Source organism: Melanotaenia boesemani, chromosome 6, assembly GCF_017639745.1.
Source record: "Melanotaenia boesemani isolate fMelBoe1 chromosome 6, fMelBoe1.pri, whole genome shotgun sequence".
NCBI classification, from domain to species: Eukaryota; Metazoa; Chordata; class Actinopteri; order Atheriniformes; family Melanotaeniidae; genus Melanotaenia; species Melanotaenia boesemani.
In genome coordinates, this window is record NC_055687.1 from 19,253,007 (window position 1) to 19,271,897 (window position 18,891).

The 18,891-nt window shown below is 40.4% G+C and overlaps 2 protein-coding genes across 4 annotated transcripts; one reads left to right on the forward strand and one right to left on the reverse strand.

Moving 5' to 3' along the window:
- Positions 1 to 17: 17 nt before the first annotated feature.
- Positions 18 to 14,938, forward strand: virma (vir like m6A methyltransferase associated). Of its 2 annotated transcripts, none has more exons than XM_041987033.1 (27): positions 18 to 117; positions 564 to 676; positions 1,871 to 1,957; positions 3,688 to 3,736; positions 3,834 to 3,996; positions 4,123 to 4,242; positions 5,419 to 5,670; positions 6,184 to 6,935; positions 7,181 to 7,318; positions 7,407 to 7,633; positions 7,727 to 8,254; positions 8,339 to 8,493; positions 8,586 to 8,668; positions 9,855 to 9,948; positions 10,135 to 10,523; positions 10,623 to 10,778; positions 10,879 to 11,114; positions 11,205 to 11,454; positions 11,551 to 11,768; positions 11,859 to 11,991; positions 12,575 to 12,715; positions 12,802 to 12,956; positions 13,181 to 13,277; positions 13,412 to 13,578; positions 13,676 to 14,022; positions 14,333 to 14,479; positions 14,562 to 14,938. In XM_041987033.1, exons 1-27 carry the CDS (start codon positions 55 to 57, stop codon positions 14,768 to 14,770), a joined length of 5,469 nt encoding a protein of 1,822 aa, XP_041842967.1. In that variant the 5' UTR covers positions 18 to 54; the 3' UTR covers positions 14,771 to 14,938. The 2 variants fall into 2 exon arrangements, with proteins under 2 accessions (XP_041842967.1, XP_041842968.1); XM_041987034.1 differs by having other exon boundaries at positions 5,419 to 5,640.
- Positions 14,939 to 15,128: 190 nt separating this feature from the next.
- rnf41l (ring finger protein 41, like) lies at positions 15,129 to 18,612 on the reverse strand. 2 transcript variants are annotated; one of them, XM_041987038.1, is made up of 8 exons: positions 18,521 to 18,612; positions 18,180 to 18,418; positions 17,855 to 18,061; positions 17,558 to 17,697; positions 16,755 to 16,917; positions 16,560 to 16,680; positions 15,867 to 16,256; positions 15,129 to 15,184 (listed from the first exon to the last, which is right to left on the reverse strand). In XM_041987038.1, exons 3-8 carry the CDS (start codon positions 18,058 to 18,060, stop codon positions 15,137 to 15,139), a joined length of 1,068 nt encoding a protein of 355 aa, XP_041842972.1. In that variant the 5' UTR covers position 18,061; positions 18,180 to 18,418; positions 18,521 to 18,612; the 3' UTR covers positions 15,129 to 15,136. The 2 variants fall into 2 exon arrangements, with proteins under 2 accessions (XP_041842972.1, XP_041842973.1); XM_041987039.1 differs by lacking the exon at positions 15,129 to 15,184 and having other exon boundaries at positions 15,300 to 16,256.
- Between the last annotated feature and the right edge of the window lie 279 nt (positions 18,613 to 18,891).

Sequence of the window (18,891 nt, forward strand, 5' to 3'; positions counted from 1 at the left end):
AAGTATTCATCATCCCGGAAGTTTATCTTTAGACCGTCCATAAGCGGGGAAGCTATGGCGTTGGACACTTCAACGGAGCTTCTTTTTCTAGATACGTTTAAGCACCAGAGTGCAGAGGTAATGTTTCTGAAGCCTCGATACACTCGTGCATATTTTCTCCAAATTTACATGCTTTCTGGAGTTATATCGATTATATTCAGTAATTTTGGAGAATAATGCTCAACTTTCATGCTAACGATGTTAGCTTGGCTAAATTAACACGATGCAGTTTACTGCTTAAATATATGATACACTTGTATTAATTCAAAAATAACTATTTCGGACAGATCAATTGAACTTTGGTTAATATAAATAATCTCGTATCTTCATGTAGTTGCTTCAGTTTGCATTATTAAATAGGTCGTTTTCTAGTTAGCTTGGTAGCTAACGCTAACTATTAAAGATGAAAGGCGTCTCTGGTTACATACGAAGGAGCGGAAAAAGCTATTGTAAAGGCCCGTGATGCTAGTTGTGGTCAAGTTTTGTATAAATACTGTATTAAGTTGTAATCCTCTGCACTTCAGTTAACCAACGTGGATGTCGTGCGGTTTCCTTGCGGGGTCCTGATCACAGAGGTGAGGGTCATCCCTCCAGGGATTAAAGCACACAGTAACTTACCTGACAGCAGAGCATTTGGGTAAGAGCGCACACAAACACTGAAAATGCACACACTGGGCTAAAAACATTTTCTTAAGTAGTTTTAATTAATGTGGTCTAACAAAATACCCTTGCATCACAGAAAAACAGTGACAGTGTTCTAATCCTGCTATTGATGGGTCCGATTTAGAGTGATGTTCATTCACCACAATCCTAATTTATTTAAACATATTGACTTATATTCAGTCATACAAATAGGATGTACAATACAGTTCTTTGACAGTCCTTTTGCTGCATGTCCTTTTTGTGTAAATAATACTGAACAAACAAACAACTTTTTCTGTTTATAACACACATCTTCCTCATCATTACAGGCAACAACTATAGTTACATGTGTGCCAATTTTGTGTTTAATAGTTATCCGTATTGGCAGACTTTAAATGTAATTTCTCTTTTATGCCTGTGTTTATTCATGTCACTGTATTTGTTTGAACACCACAATAACTTTAGTGAGCACAAGCTGCTACAAAATCTACAATCAATTTGACTAATTTTCTTTCATTATATGCAGGTAATCTTTAGTGTTGCTGCTTAATATATTTTGTCTTTGGAGGGGTTTGTTCACCAAAGATATCTGATATATATTTCTAGGACATACCTGCAGGAAAAAGTAATACTTGTGTGAATGAAGAAGTAAATAATTTGCCACCTGGGATGCAATGTTGAACAGATCTTTAATGAATGAGAGTAATGTAATTTAACTGAAAGTCTCTGGACTAGCATCTGGGAAACCACTGTGGATGGCCCCCTTAGCAATGCCCTTAATCCTCCAACTACCCTCTGGGTGCCAAATTATTGTTATTATTGAATAATATTGTTATTAGATGTGGATTTGTTTCTCATTTATAGTTTTTTTTTTTCTCATGGCATTTTGAGATTAACATGAAAACGGGATCTTGAATGATATCCCTTTTGGTGTAACATTTTTCCTTAAATTGTTCCTCTTTATTGCTTAACTTGGTAGTAAATGTGTAATTGCACTTGTTTTTATAATTTAGTTAGACAATCTTTGTAAAGGTAGAATTTAGGCCTCTCATTATGATAAATCATTAGATTATATATGTTTACCAAATAAAATGGCTATTATGTCTGTATAGTTTTAGTTGGCAAATCTTAAGGCAGATGTTTAACTTGTGGGAGTCAAATCATAATTTTGTCACTACTATGTTTCCAGGGAAACGTCTCCTCATGCCTTCCAGTTGGAGCTGTTCTTTAATAATGTCACCAAACCCAACAGCCCCACCTTCCACAGACTGGGCAGGTCAGTTATTTTCACTCTTCCAACTCTCATTTTGTTTTTTTTAAACCTTTAAACCTCTCCTCATTCCCATAATTCCTGTTCAGATCTCAAAAGTGCATAAGATAAAGAAGTCTGTCTCACCAGTAGAACTGGTCACAACAGCATCTGAGACCTGTTCTCATAGACTTGTTTTGCACCCACCCTAGCTCAGGTCTCTTTGTTCCTGTGCTGGCTAACTGGTTTCTCCAGAAACCCAACCCCACCCACACTTTAGCTGAAAGTGAGACAAAAACAAATAGCTCCTATTGAAGTAGAAGAGAAGAGGAATGCTCAAATCAAGCATTTTTATTCTAGCCTCATAACAGAGGTGTGCACAGTAGCACCAGAGCGCAAACTTGTGTTTAATAAACTTTCCACAAAAGGAATCTTTAAAGTCTGAATGTGATACACCTGAGTTAATATATGTGCTGATAATGTTTGCAGTAGGTTTTTGTCTAAATTGTGTGACTTGCTGTCAAAATAGTCTCCAACTGTTCCAAATGGATGTGACTGTAACGTGTTAGGATACTTAGATTTTTTTCGTTTTATGGGGTGGCATATTTAAACATGCATTGTCATCTTGAAATTCAGAAAGCCACAGTTCACCCTTGTATACTTATGACCATTGTTGTGCTAGTTTCTGGGGAAAAAAAACTAACTAGTTACAGTTACTAGTTACTTTATTCAAAAAGTAACTCTGTTACTTTGTTGATTACTTACACTAAAAAGTAATGTGTTACTGTTACAAACAACTTTTTAGGTACTTTAGAACATTACTTTAGAACATTAAAAAATTCTCCCATTAATATCCTTGTAACTTAATTACAGTTTTGTACACGCTGTAGCAGCTGTGGACTCCTTTGTCACATGGTGCGAGCAGAATCATCTGCAGCTTAATGTGACAAAGACTAAGGAACTGATTGTGGATTTTAGGAGATCCAAAACACCAGCGACACCTGTTTCAAAACAGGGCGTCAGTGTGGAAGTGGTGAAGGATTACAAATTGGAGTGCATATTAACAATAAACTGGACTGAGTTAAGAACACTACTGCACTTTACAAGAAGGGCCAGAGCCGTCTCTATTTTTTGAGGCGGCTAAGGTCGTTTAACATCTGCCAAACACTGCTTAGGATGTTTTATGAATCTGTTGTGGCCGGTGCTATCCTGCTATGATTATTTGGAAAAAAAATGCTTTGTGGACAGCTGTGAGAGAAACAGGAGGGCTTCACAAGGGGAGCAGAGGAACCCCAGGTACTACGCAGAGCCCAACATAAGCCCAACAAGCGGACTCTGCAATGCTGCCCACGTTGTGCTGCATCACCGCTGTAAACAGGAAGAATCTTACAGCTGTTGGCCAAGACTTATTAATTTAACTAGTAATGGACAAATGCACCATAGGGTAACAGCAACTGAGTTACTTTATTTAAAGACTAATACGTTAGTTACTGACAAAAGTAACAAGTTAGCAGAGCTGCTTATGAAAAATTACTTTTTATCTTTATTTTTCACCTTTTCTGTTTCAATGTGTCGTCCCCCTTGTCTTCTAATTTTCTTTTAAATTACTTAAATACGTGGACATCGGAAAGAGGTTTATCAGGGTTAACAGCAGCCAAACTATTTCCCACAAAAATACTCAAGTTAATATATATTTCAGCAACGGTTTAATATTCGCACTCTTGTATTAATCTACCCTGTCTTGATTTTGCCCTCAGTTTGGAATATGACGAGAACAAGTCCATTGTGTTCAGACCCAGTGGAAAGGTAACTAATTCTAATAAACAGCATGATATTTTGTTTGTTTGTTTTTTTTTTTTTGGTCTGGTTAGATGTGAATATTTGAATGGGATTGTGCACACAGATAAACACTGATGGCCTGGTGTTGCGTGGCTGGTACACAAGTCTAACTTTGGCAGTTTATGGCAGTGCAGAGCGTCCTCATGGCCATGATCAAGCTTCACCTCCTCCCCCACCACCCCCACCACCCCAACAACAAAGCGGACTCAAAAGGATCATTAAACAGGGTAGGCACCATTACACTTAAACTAATCAGCCCTCTTAACTTCACACTTGCTTCCTGGGAGCAAACCATCAAATTAACCAACTTGTTGAATGCTTAATGTACTTCTGTCTTTGTTTGTCATTTTAAGAATGGGAAAAAGATGACCAGTACAATGGCAGCCCACCCAGACCAGCACCCAGAGGGCCTCGTACTCCACCTGGACCTCCACCTCCAGATGACGATGAGGAGGAGCAGGTCCCAATATCAGGTCAGAGCTGTACATCTTCCCAGTGTTTTTGCGTTTTGTCAAAATCAACCAAAAATAATGTATCAAATCTAGTATCTTAAATACAAGAGAACACTGCAACTTTTCCTTATATACTTGTCATTTTAATTCCACTTCATATATTTATCAATAAAGACATTCCTCTCATAATTAAAGTGACTACACCTGATTTTTATGAATTGCTATTTATTTTCAAGAAAATAAACCAAATTCATCTTATACAGTGTCTGCTATGAAATACCTTCTAGTAAAATAATTCACTAATTCTAGTCTGTCCAGATCTGAATTATGACAACAATAATTTTTTAACCTGAATATTCTCTCTAAAACGTTTCAACTAAATAGATCCATCATTGTTTTTCCTTTAAATTGTTTTGTCTCAGCACTTCTAAAGACAGCTCTTGTTATTTCATTATCATTTGATTTCAGTGTTCATTGCAATCCTGATTGCCAAAAATATCAGCTTGGAGTAAGGAAATCTTGTCAGTTACTCATTTGTGGGATAAAATTAACTTTTTTCGCCTCAAAGGAAACATCTTCTTTTATTTATTACAAATCTGTGTAAAGCAGCTCAACCTTTTCTAGGAAGTATTTGGAATATATTCACTTCAATAACAAGAAAGATATGGAATAGAGATTATTACTTATTGGAACAAAGCACAAAAAGTTCTTATTTCTAGAGATACAGCAAAACAGATTTTTCCAACTGCAGCGTCAGCTATGTTCAACAAAGACGGAAACGCCGTTTTTGTCCATCACTAATCTTTGAAGAGTGCAGAGTTTTGTAATAAAATTATATTGTCTTTTAGAGATTTCAGCAAGAGTTATGTGTTTTTATTGAATGCTTACTTTCTAATTTATTATTTATTCATTTATTTCTTTTTTTTTTTTTAGCTTATTTTAATGAAAGATTGAGAGTTGAACTCTCCTTGATGTTAATTAGATACATTGGGTGAAATGTCAGCATTTTCTATGTTATCTGACAGTCATATGGTCATAAAGCTCGAAGTAAAGTTTTGTCTGAAGTATTTCTACAGTGGGTTACATAATTTTCTAAATATGCACAACTCTGAACTGTTTTGCATGAGAAAACTTGTTATTTATACTATAAATTACATATTTCTGTGTAATTTAAATGTTGTTTTGGAAATTCTACAGTGGGTGTGATCAAAGATGAGCCAGGTGAGGGCCGTGACGACTACCTGGAAGCCGTGTCACCAGAAAGATCGCTGCCTGCCGATGAGACATACTCGGATGCTGAACAAGAGGAAGAAGGTGAGGAGGAGGAGGAAGAGGAGGAGCAGGAGGAGGAAGAAGATGCAAGGACTGAGGGGAGCGCACAGGAAGAAGATGAAGAAGAAGAGGAAGAAGAAGATGAGGGTGAGGACGAGGAAGAGGAGATGGAGGAAGGTAGGGGTGTTCTTATGTGAGAGTAGGGTAGTAAGCATTCCCAAATGGACCCTCAGCCTTGAACCCCACAGTTCTAGAAACTCCGCTCCAAACAAGGTTGTCAGATGTCACGGGCAAGGGCAGGGGGGCTACAGGAGCAGGGTCCATTTGGGACTGAATAACACCTTGAGTGTTTGCTCTGGCATGCTGTGCCCATCTGCAACCGCTGGATGCTGCTCCGGGCGACTCTGAAGGCTTTTGATTAACCGTCATATGCGGTCATGTAGAGGACTACTTGATGTTTCCTCACAGCCATGGCCGAGTGCGTTCTGTAATCACATCATGCATGCCAAACTAACCCTGCATGCTTGGAGCGATGCTGTCGTGGGACAGTAGGTTTGTGAGTGTATGCATCTGTGTATCAAAAAGGGACTATGTAGTTGTTGCTGGCCTCCTCATTCTCACTCATTCATCAAATAAAGTTTAAATAACTTTTATCATGTAGTAAAACTTTATAAATTTTTGCCCTGCTAGGTGATGACGGGTATGAGCAGATTTCCAGTGATGAGGATGACCTGGATAATGGTAGCTTCAAACTGCCCAGCTTTGACATGGAGTACACTCCTGAGGATCTTGCATCTGTCCCACCTGTCCAGTATGATCCATATGAACGAGAACTCAGACCCCTGGTCTATTTCACCCCTCCATACAAGACCCGCTTTGACACCCAGTTTGAGAAGGCCAGTATGGAAGAGCCCAGGGATGCTGGTGGAACAGAAGGACCAGCTAGTGGAACAGAAGGGTCAACAGGTGGAGAGGAGGCCGAAGCTGTTGCTCACTTAAAAGAACTACTAAGTGGTATTGGTGAAGACAGAGATACCCGCTGGATCACTGCTCTGGAAGAGGCACCTGGATTACTTGCCAAAAGTTTGGTCTATTTAATGAAACAAGGACAGGGAGAGACGGAGGATCCTGTTCGAATTTTAGTTCATTGGGCTCTCCAAGCTCTAAAAATGGAAACTGCTCTTATGCAACCCATTGCACTTAACCTCAGACAATTAAAAGCTGGTGCAAAGTTGGCATCATATTTGGCGGAGAGTCCACAGGGTCTCAAAGTGTTGCTGCGTGAAGGGGCCCTGAGTGTGCTGCTAGAGTTGCTTCACGCAGACCACGTCTCCTCTACACTGAAGTTGAGCATCCTGAGAGCTTTGGATGGTCTTATCAGCGCTCCTGCTGGGGTGAAGGCTTTCCTGCATGCAGGAGATTCAGAGAAGAGTGGCTATCAGGTTAGCTACACAAAGTAAATTGTTCATGTGACAAAGAACAAAAATGCACAGAATATTGTAAATAACACAGCTCTAATGATTGATTCCCTTTAAGTGAACATAACGTTTGAAAGCAATAGAATTGATTGATTTATTAAGCTCAGTACTGGTCATTTATTTTTTTATATTTACAAAAAGAAATGGACTAATCCAAGAATATGATGATTTGTTATTAATACTGATGCTAAGCTTAATTTACTTCACAGCGTCTAGTCCAGCTGTTCCTACATGAAGAAACAGTCCGTGTCATAACAGCTGGAAATGCCATATTACAAAAAAGCCATATGTATGAGGTACTTGCTGACCTACAACATGCAGCGGCGACCTGGAGTGAACCACAGCAGGTGTCAATGCACATTCACCAAAACTTCAAAGATTAAGATTTTCTTTTCTTTTTTTATTACATTAATAATTGCTTACTTTCTTATTCAGGAGGAGATGGAAGATGCTGAGAGCCCTATGGAAGAGGAAACATCGCTGAGCACCTCCCCTGTGAGTGAGGCTGAGCTTGATAGGCTTGCTGGAGTTTTGGAAGAGCTTCATCACCTGCTGGAGACTGCCCCTCACTGCATGGTGCAGCCCCCTGGAAAAGCCTTCCCCACTTCTTCTAGAATAACAGGACCTCAGGAGAGGGACAACCCTTACCCAACGCTGTATAGGTACACATTCAGGCATCAGTTATCTCAGACCTCATGAGTTAATAGTTTTGATTTATAGATTGAATTTATACTTTTCTTCAAATCTCTTCTCAGGTACATGCATGCGTGCCATTTCCTGGAGAGCACAACAGTGGTTTTGTCAGCAGCTGCTGCAGCAGGCCATCTTGGTGTCATCCAAGCTGTAAAAGAGCTGTTACGCTTCCTGTCACTCACCCAGTCAGGTCTTCTCTTCCTTCTCGCCCAGCCCACACCAACCAACCTCATGCTGCGTCTCCTGGCATCAGTGGCAGAATCTGAGGGCGAGGAGGGCACGTCAACAGGGGGAGAGGGATGCCTCTCTGGGCCAGGATTGGGGGAAGAGGGCTTTTGTGTGTGGCTAATGCAGGCACTACATGCTCTCCAGGGTGTGTCAGAACTCATGAGCCATGTGGCTACAGGAGGAGAGGGTGGTGCAGGGCTTGAAGAAGGTGACAGCCCAGACGTTCTGGGCATGCTGCATGCGCTTTATCTCATGACATTCACGCAGACTGGTCGTAGTGCTGTGGCTCACGTTTTCAGCCTGAAGAACAACTTGTCCTGTCTGGTCACTCTGCTCCAGCACCACAGCAAAGATGGGCAAGGGTAACGTTATCTTTTTAGATTTTTGCTTGTTTCTCTTTTTGTGCTTCCATTTCTGTTTAATTTTACTTTTTTTTTTTTCTCCAGTGAGGCCAAGGCTCGCAAAGCAGTGACATACAACTATGCCTGTATGCTGGTTTTAACGGTGGTACAAACCTCGAATGAACTGCGGATGATGGAACAATATGCTGCTCCATTGCTCGCCATAGCCAAGGCAGATGACACCAATGCCAAATTGCAAGGTAAATATTACCATGTCACATTCACATTTTGTAGAAGAAGGTTTTGAATATTTGACAACTTCTGTGTTTGTTTGGTTTCTTTTTTTCTTCAGAACTCAATAAATGGTTGGAGCCTTTGGATAAACTCCGCTTTGAGATTGGCAGCATTCCTACACTCATTAATTACATCAAGCAGGTACAGATATTTCACTCACCATACACGGTGCTGGAAGAGTTTGTTTTTTGGTTTTAAGTTGTGGACTACTTTAAATTTTAATCTTCCAAATTTGGCAGCAATTAAGCAGCGACCTGAGAGCAGTTTCTAACATTTAATCTAGTTTATTAAGTCTGTCATTGAAGGAATCTAGGCTTACCTTACCCTAAGCATTAAGCTATTTTTACTTGATCCTATATTTGTGCTGATAAATAAGTAAATCATTTAACAGGAAAAGAATTGCTTTTGAGGTCAAAGATTTAGCTATATATTCTCATTTAACACAGCATCTCAAAGTCTAAAAGAAAGTTTTCAGAATCCTTCAAGTTATCCACATTTTAGTTTTTAAGACTTAAAATGCATACATTAACATGTTTGTAAAGATATAATACACATTTCTCCACTATAACAAAACCAAAACATGTCTTCTGTGATTTTACTAAAAATGAAAGCTTGAAATTTATCAGTAGAGCCATTGCCTTTGCACTTTGGTGTAGTTTTTTTTGGCACTTCTTTGTTGGCTTCATCTGTGGAAGCGACTGACAACGCCCATTCAAACAGAATGTGGTGAGTGCACTTGTGGAAACCCAAAGGGTCCCCCTAATACTTTAGGTTTTTCTGACACCAACCCTGTGTTTTCTTGTATAGTCTTTGATCTTGAGCTCCCTGAAAAAGGTTTTGCACATGGGATTACTGCTTGGCCTCCCAGTCCTTTTTGCAGAAAGAACATCCACACAGTATGATGCTGCCACCACCATGTTTGACTGCATGGCTGGTAATAATAAAGTGATTCTCAGTACCTGGCTTCCTCTACAGATGCATTAAGAATTATGACCTAATCTTTAGTCTACAGTCCAGTCTACCATAAGGGTCTGAGTGGAGTGACAAATATGTTGACTCCTTTGGTTTTAGGCTCTTAAAATGCTGCAGAAATGTTCTAATGCTTTTTTCTCTCTCTTCCTAATGTATGACTTGACACAATCCTGTCACTCTGGTTTACTGGCAGTTTTCTTATCCTTGTCTAATTGAACGCCTGAATAACTGAACACTTCAAAAGCCAGTTTTTGCTTTGTCCCTGTAGAGAATTGTGTCTTGACTCAAAAAATAAGCAGGTGAAATTATTAAGCTTGTCGAAATCTTGATAACCAAACCTTTCTTTTGACACCAGAACGTGGAGAACATGTTGAGTGCAGAGGGAACTGGGCTGGTTACTGCTCTGAGGGTTCTCGGTCACATCGCCTGTCAGCCTCCTGCTGTAGAGGGTAACAACAACCATAGCATTTGCATCACTTTAAATGACATAACCCAAATACTAATGTGTCTCATTGGTCTTTGCTTTTGTCAAAAATTTTACAAAGTTTTTTTTTTTTTTTTTTTTTTGTGTTGTAATCATATCTTTTCATGTTTGATGTACATTGTACCAAAGTGACTCCTCATCCTTCCTGCAGGTCAGCAGAGGGATCTGAAGTGGAGTCTTGCAGGTGTCCAGCTGTTCTCTGGGGAAGGTCTGGATATGTGTGTGCGTGTCCTGCAGAAGCTATGCAGTGTATTACTGCAACCATGGCGTGTGCACGGACACATGGGCCCAACGCCGCAACGCTGCATGATCCTCAGTATATGCATCAGCACACTCAGGTTGCTACGCACCATGCTGACAGAGCTGCTCTGTGGAGGGGCTTTCCAGTTCAGGGACACTCGCGTTGCCAATGTGTTAGTGACGCTCCACATGATTGTGTGCTCCATCCCTGCATCAGGACGTCTAGATGGAGAGGAGACCAGAGTGCAGGCACTTATAGTTGATGTGCTGCTTACCTTTACACAGGGCGTCAGTGAAGAGGTACATTGATGAATGAAAACCTGTTTAAGATCAAGAAATATGATGCAGAATGTGTCATTGTTAATCATTTTGGTGAGACTATGTTTATGTGTGCTGCAGGTCACTCACACAGAAGAGACTCTGGCCAGTAACACTTGGTCACTGATGTTAAAGGAGGTTTTAGGATCACTGCTAAAAGCTCCTGAAGGTCTGTTCTCTGGCCTAACACTGCTTTCTGAGCTTCTGCCTCTTCCACTACCAATGCAGAGCACTCAGGTAACTCACTATCCTTCATTACCTACTCACATTCTTTCATTCAGGTACTTATGGCTCTCACCTTGGCATGGACACTGATATTAGATCTTTGGCTCCACAGGTGATATCAGTCCAAGATGTTGCTATAGCCTTAAACACAAGGAAGCTGTGGAGCATGCACATAAGGGCACAGTGGAAAGTGCTGTCAGAAGTATTACAATGTGTATGTGCCACCAGCTGCTCTCCTTTCCTTGCCATGCTGAGGAGAGTGTGTGTTCAGCTAGCAGACTTGTCTTCACCCACAGCAACACTTATCATGAAGACACTTCTGGAGCTGCTGCTGGAGGAGCTGCAGCCGTGAGTACAGCACCCACGGACAAACACGCTGCAGTTTTTGTGTCTATGCTGTAAACTGTATCTTAGATGTGTCTAATCTTCTAACTGCAGGGCAGAGGGGAAAAATGTGAGCTGGGGCCAAGTGTTGCGTCTGCTATCCTTGAAGGATGCTCTGGTCTCGCAGAGGGCTTGTAAGAGCGCAACACTGCACCTGCTGTCAGGGTCCGTTTCTGGAGACGAACAGCTGGCAGATCTGTTCCCCTTGCTTTTATCTCTGCTTGTTCCGCCACCAGATCACTCCTTGCAACAGCAACAGTGCAGTGTTCTAGTGGGAACAATATTACAATCACTGTGTGACCAGGTAAGATCCATTACACACATCAAACTAGAAAGCCTTTTTTTTTTTTTTTGAAAAGGAGGAAACCCCTAAAAATGTTATGCCTTCTGTCTTCATCAGGACATATCTCTTGTGGTGTCTCCAGCTGGTGAGACTTGTGTGTCAGAGGCTGAACAACTAGCTAATGCACTCCCGGGACGAGAGATGATGTCATCAGTGTGTAATTCCTTGTTGGAAGTATTAGGGAATAAAGAGAGCAGCGTCCCTCTCCTACTCACCTGCATCAGGACTTTGACATTCCTTACAGAGCATAACTATGGACTCTACCACCTCAAAGTGTAAATGCAAATGTTTCACTGTTTACTTTCTGTTAGAGCTTGTGTCCTTTTCATAAATAAGACTTTTGCTACGTTTTACCTTTGCTTCAGTGCTCTGAGGAAACATGGCACAGGACTGTCATCGTTGCTTAAAAGATTGGTGGTTTCATTCAACAAGGACTCAGCAGATCTGCTCTCAGCTCTGCTTGATTTCCTCAGGCAGGTTGTCAACACAGAAACAGTGGTAAGTACTGCTTAGATGTACTGCAAATTCAGCTTTGTTATATTTAAATAAACCTGTTCATCTAGTTTCAAGGGAGTTCCAGCCTAAGCACTTAAAGTAGAGCAACCAAAAGGATACAAAACATTAACAGATATAATTAATAAATAAGACTGTTTAATAAACTTTATTTTAAATAAATAATTACATTTTAATAAGAAATATCCTATAAATAGATAAAAGTTATTTAAAAAATAAATAAATGAAAACTGTATTATAAATACTGTTTAGCAAAAACAGAAGAAAGTTAAAATCTTTAGAGATGCTATCATAGAAAAGAATAAGCTATAACATTACATTGATGGGCATTTTTCAAAGACATTGAATTGACTTAATTTGTATAATGCTTAATTAATCCCTAAAAGAAGATTGTGGGTGGGTTATGTATGTAAATCAACATTTGGCTTTTCATTACTGGTCACTTTCCAAAAATCTCCAGTGTTTGTGATAATTTATTTCCTTAGGTGTCTTTGTAATAACTACTTATTTTCTGATGCTTTTTGTAGCTCATCTAAAATGATTATGAATCTCTTTTTTTTGTCTCCAGTGTGTTGAGGAGGGTCAGGGGTCCAGCGAGGAGCCTACTTTTGTTCCTCCACGATTGCTTTCAGGCTCTGACATGAAAACTATTCTCCAGTGGGAGGACTCTGAGTCACATCCATTACCTACTTTAGAGAAGCTAATAACGGTACATATAATACACATCTGTAAAGATTTCTTTCTTTTTTTTTAGGCTGCCTGAGCATTCAGTTTCCTGTGTCTATGTGTCTGTAGAAACTGTGTAAAGAAGATGATTCCCTGGAAGCTATGTTGGAGAATGTGATTGTTCTGAGGCAGACGCTGGAAGCAGCCACAGACATGCCTTCTGCAGCTGACACTGAGCCCACTCTGCCAGCACCAGAGACATTGGGGGCTCAGTTTAATCACAGGTTTGTCAGCAGGGTGGCATAAAATGATGTTTTAGTGACAGATTAAAATGTTTCATGTGCATAAGGTTTTTAATTTTCCTTTGCCTTCTTTTAGTCCTGCATTGTTTTGAAGCTGTTATCTTTGCACCATTAGAAAAAATGAAATAATATAGCTAAACTTAATGCATGCCAACTACAATGAGCCATGTAAAAAATGAATGGGCCTTGTGTATTTTTCTCTGCAGGACAGTGTTCATTCTGTCTGAAGCGCTGGATGACCAGCTGAAGGCTCTGTGGTTTTCTCCCTTCCAAACAGATGACATAGAAACAGATCTTGATTTGGTAACTGTGTTTGTAAATTTATTATTTCTGTATATTTACAGTGATTGCCTAAAGGCTAGTATGAGAGAACTTGTATAAGTTTGCCCTTCATGTGATTTTATTTAGTTTACATTACATCTCTTTGTCTGTGGCAGATGAAAGTGGATCTGGTGGGTTTAGCTCAAGAGTGCTGTCCAGAACTGGACCTAAAGGCAGAGCTGGAGCGCTCCTTCCTGTCTGAGCCATCCTCACCTGGTCACACCAAGGCTCCTAAAGGTTTCCGTCTGGGCAAACACAAACACGAGACATTCATTACCTCAAGGTGCAGCTCTAGTTAAACTTCACTTTTCAATGAACTAACATACTGAACCGTAGTTTAACTCAGCTTACTGGATGTCATGTTGTTTTTGTCTCTACAGCGGTAAATCTGACTATGTTGAACCTGCTAAAAGAGCCCACATTATGCCTGCTCCTCGGGGTCGTGGAGGTCGTGGAGGATTTGGACAGAATGTCTCCCGTCCCCATGACATTTTCCGGCTGCGTAAACAAAACACTTCCCGTCCTCCCAGTATGCATGTGGATGACTTTGTTGCAGCGGAGTTTAAAGACATTACCACCCCTCTTGGACTTTTGCCCCCAAAACGTCCCCCAAAGAGCGCTCCCAAACCCCCTACCAGAGGATTGTTTACTGGTAGAGGCAGAGCTACCTTCCACAGCCAGACACGCTTTTTTACTCCACCACAACCTAAAGGTGTTCTGCTGTCAGGTGTGTACGCACATGATCCTTTCTGAAGTAGTCATATTTATATCAATTTAAATGTTATTGTATATTCATTCAGCAAATTCTGTTATCCATTGCAACTCACAGTTGAGGAAAACATTAGGGACGTTGCAGGACTGAGTGTTTTTCCCTCAATATTTCTACCTTTATTAGAGTGTATACTTTATGAGCTACAGCCACCCTTTCCAGTAACTTAAAAAAAAAACATAACAAATTTTTTTTTTTATCTTACTTGAATCTGTATTTCCTAAATTTACCAGTAGAGGGTGACAAATTATACTTTTTGGTCCTGTAGGGAACTACGCTAGAAGAGAGGGAGGTCGTGGCTCATCGTGGAGTGGTCAAGTTCCAGCTATCACTCACAGAGGAAACTACAGTGAACCCCGTGGAGGCCAGAGCAACTTCACAAGAGGACCTCTTCCTTCACGACAACTCCCAGCAAGTATGTAACGTGCATATTCACATTTATCTACGTTTTATATAGCATATTTCTACACACACAACTAAATTTTTCCCTTTCTCAGGTGCTTACCGGCTGGCTATTAGGGATCGAGCTCCACGGGGCAGAGGAGGCGCTGGGTTGTCATGGCTTAGCGGAGGAGGAGGTGCTGGTGGTGCTGGTGGAGGAGGAGGTGGCGGAGGAGGAGGAAGAGGATCTCAGGGCAATAAATTCAGTGGTGGGGGAGGTAGTGGCGGTGGAAGGGGCAGACATGTGCGCTCCTTTACCAGGTAAATTCACCTGGGCAATGACTACAGCTTGTCATGGCTACAGATGGACTAATTAGGATGTTATGTATGCTGTCTCCATGGAAACGTGGTGGTATAATATTGTCACAATGACTGTGTTGATGTATTGTTTTGTTATGAGTCATAATCAGAGAATAAAGGCAGTAGTATTTGAGTCTGTCTTTCAAGCAACACCAAATGAACTGGGGAAGACTCTGGACATTTCATGAAACAGACTTTCATCACAGCAGTTATTTACATTATCCTTAAAACGTGTCCAATTGTTACCACTGAAGAGTAAAAATTACACATTACTAAAAGTCCTTCAGAAACAGTAAAGAGCTGGTGTGACAAGATTCACTTACATTAAAGCTCAAGGTGACAATGAGTATTCGGGTATTGTTCGAAGAGACATACAAACCTGTTGGCAAAAAGAAAGGTGCATTACGGACAAGATGACTGAGCCCAATTAGACTTGAACATGTAGATTATATTAGTCTCTTTATAGAGACCATTACAGGCAAAACACATCGGATTTCAAAAATAATTGTATAACTTGTAATAAAACCCAGTCATCCTTCAGGAATTTTGGTTTGCTTTTTTACTTTAGTATTCTTTAATCTAATAACTATAATAAAACTTCCAATTTGTGAGTCAAAGAATATTTAAACTGATGCCATTTTTTTCCAGAAACTTCAGATATTTTCTATGTAAAACAAAAACCTCAAAGGTGGCATAGTTATGAAATAATAGAAGTAACCTGATCATAAGTTCAAGAAAACAATATAAAAATAAATCCAATGAGGTTTTACCAGTGATTCTTGAGGAAATAATTCATGAGTAGAGGTAGCACAACAAAATGGTTGTTTTCTTTCACAACCTGTTTTTCATAGATTCATTTGAAGTCTCACAAAATTACATTTTTCTCTTTTCATTGATAGTTGGTCAATATGTTTTTCTAAAAATGACTAAGCTGGATATACAAAGAGCATTTTTGAATTTCTAAACCCTTTTCCAAATAATTTGCTAAACACAAAAAGAATAACTTCACTTTTTTATAGACAGGTTAATCATCAGCTCCTGTGTATTTAGATGACTGTCACCTCCCGGCTCTTCCTTTTGATGCAGTCCAGAGTCAGACTCCGAGTGCTTCCCTTGCACACTCCCTCTCTTAGCAGAGGTGATGGAGGTGGACCCCCAGCATGAGTACCCTGAGCTGAATGCAGTGACAAGCTGGAGGCGTGAAAAGAAGCCTCTCTCTGCTGGAGTGATGTTGGCTCGGTGTGCAGTTCCCAGCAGGATGTCTGCTGGTCTCTCTGAAGCTGGTCCCTGTCTGGCTGTTCAGGAAGACGCTGACTCCCGGTGGGCTGCAGGTCTCTGAGGAGCTCCAACAGTTCCCTCTTCTCCAGCTCAGCTTCTGCAAGCTCCTGTCTCCTCAGACGTTCTGCTCCTAACAGGGTGCGCATGTCGCACATCACACGTGATAACTGACTCTGCACAGAGTGGACACATCATCAGAAACTTTGATCTGATGAAGCTCATGAGATGTGACTAAGAGCTTTTGACAACTACTCAGTGAAACTTGGGGTGAGGCTGAGGTCAAATATGTATATATACACATATGACTACCTATTGCTTTGTTTTACATCTATAGAGCTCTTCTGCCTGGTAATTTAAGTGTATATGTTTTATCTTATGTTGAGGTAAATGTATGAAGACCATCAGTAAACAGAATCAAATGTGTACTTCTGCACTACTTTTATAGAGCTGTTGAAAGAGGTGGATGATTGGTTCACCTTGAGCTCTTCCACCTCATTCTTCAGCTGTGACTCTTTCTGCACCATGTGTCTCCTCTGTGAGTCCAAACGAGACTCCATCTCTCGTCTCACCTCCTCCACCTTACACAGCATCTCTGCCCTGAAGTAAACATTTAATGAGATCAAAAAGACCAATAATAGAAAAATACTGAGTTTTTTTTTTTTTTTTTTTACCTCAGCATCTCCACCTCTGTACGCAGCTCAGCTACACAATTATGCTGTGATTGTTCGATAGAGTGGAGAGTGTGACCGCAGCCATTGGGACACTCTCTGCTGCGGAAGTTACATTCTGACAGGTGAGCCTCCAAACCCCGCCTCTCTACCTGCACAGGGCAGCCTGAGATCAAAGAGTCATATTAAGTTCACATGAAACAACTAGTTAAATTTGAAGAGGTGACTTTTATCAAAAACATGATTTCCACTGACAGTGCTGCACAAATTAATAGAATATTTGTGATGTTTTCCACCAGAAACAACAATCCTTTTAAATAGCACAGCAAACAGACACACCTGCAGCACAAACACCTGAAAGAGTTCATGACTGTACTGCCGAGCATTGCAAAAGAAAGCCACACTGCATGTTCACACCTTGTTATTATACCTACCACAGTGGTAACATATGTATTCTCCACCTGCCAATGACAGGCTACAGTCACATGATGAAAGTACATTATTATTATCATATATACTTTACATTCAGGCTTATGAATTGCTGATTAAAGAATTATGCAACTCAATTGCATTTTTTGTAAGGTCTTTGGAGTCTTCAGTCCCACAGGTATACATGTTTACAGGGCAGCCATGACAACAGATGAGCCACCTGTTGCTCACCCACACAGAGGTATCACATTTCCTTTCTATTATACACATCTATTAAAATAACCATTTTGTTTTACAAATACTGTTATATATAAAATTCAAACAACACATCAAACAACACTATATGTAGTCTAACCATCAGTGAGTGTTTTTCATACCTGAATTAGAGCAGGATATGAAGGCAAACTCACACTCATCTTCATGTGTGTGCAGACTCTCCAATGAGCAAACCACCTCACATCCATGCCCTGCATTCACACAACGGATCTGCAAACGGTTCAGGTCATTACGCATGTACCTGTCATCAAACATCCAAAACCAAAAACCCTCTGTTAGATTATAATTACCATACACTTATGATGTAGCTGAATAGTTGGACAAGTAATCTGTGAAACCTAATGAGTTATTAAAAGTTAGAGAATACCATTTACACAGCTGTAGAGGTAAAGACAGACCTGTATAGTGGTTTGAGAGTGCTCACATCCAGCGGCAGTCTGTCCTCGGGACAGGACTGGTGATGGAGCAGCCAGCTGCTGATGCAGGAGCTGCAGTAGGCATGTTCACAGGGTGCCTGCAGGGGGCGCTCCAACACATCTCGACATACACAGCATAGCAAACCTTCATTCACATAGCCAACAAACCTCTCCAGATCATAGCCCATCCTGTAAATACAAAAATTAAACTGAGTTTACAACACATGGCAGAAGTTGAGAAGGGAATTGTGGTGCAATCCTGTCCGTGTTTGCTAATTTGTTTCTTCTCTGACAATATTATTCCTACCTGAGGAGTTCACTTTGGCTTCACCCAACTTTTCCTTCTTTTCCTCTGCAGACTTTGAGTTCACTTTCTCCACCACAGGTATCTTTTCCTCTGTTTTACAGCCTCTCCCTCTTCATCATCTCCTTTTTTGTCATAAAGGTGAGGGTCTCTTCTCTTTCAAAGCCCTCCCATTACCTTTGGGAGAGTGTTTCTATGGAGAGGTATCCCTGACAACAAAGGTTCAGGATACAGCCAGGCAGCTGTCAGACGAGATCAGATCAGAGAGAAAGACAGAATTACAGCAAAAGAAACACTCAGTCAAATCAGCAAAAACTCTGAAGCAGCTTGTTTCACTTACTTACTGCCTAAGCACTAAAACGGTTGTGACATAGCCTCCATAGATCATTGCTGTTTCTGTCTCTCTTTAATGGCTGTGGTTTCTCTCTCTGTCTGTCTTTGAATGACGGATTAACATGGATTACACTCTCTCCCTCCCTGAGATGGATTACAGAGAACACAACATCAGATGGCACAAAAATACATTAGCACAGGAATCAAAAGTCACCTCAAATGACCAGACTTATCTTACTTTTCCCTACATAATCTGCAATGTTAAATTCAGTGATGAAATAAGCAAAAAGTATAATGTAAAACTGCAAATGAAGTATTGAAAAAATTTTTTAGCTTCAATATACTAGACAATTGAACAAAACTAAGATACTACCGCATTACA

Coding starts and splice junctions, on each gene's coding strand:
- virma (XM_041987033.1), top strand. CDS start 55: ATGGCGTTGGACACTTCAACGGAGCTTCTTTTTCTAGATACGTTTAAG. Junction 3,997..4,122: donor CAAAAGGATCATTAAACAGG/GTAGGCACCATT, acceptor TGTCATTTTAAG/AATGGGAAAAAGATGACCAG. Junction 14,023..14,332: donor TAAAGGTGTTCTGCTGTCAG/GTGTGTACGCAC, acceptor TTGGTCCTGTAG/GGAACTACGCTAGAAGAGAG.
- rnf41l (XM_041987038.1), bottom strand. CDS start 18,060: ATGGGCTATGATCTGGAGAGGTTTGTTGGCTATGTGAATGAAGGTTTG. Junction 16,257..16,559: donor ATGAGGTGGAAGAGCTCAAG/GTGAACCAATCA, acceptor CACTCTGTGCAG/AGTCAGTTATCACGTGTGAT. Junction 15,185..15,866: donor TCAAAAGGAAGAGCCGGGAG/GTGACAGTCATC, acceptor TTTTGCCAACAG/GTTTGTATGTCTCTTCGAAC.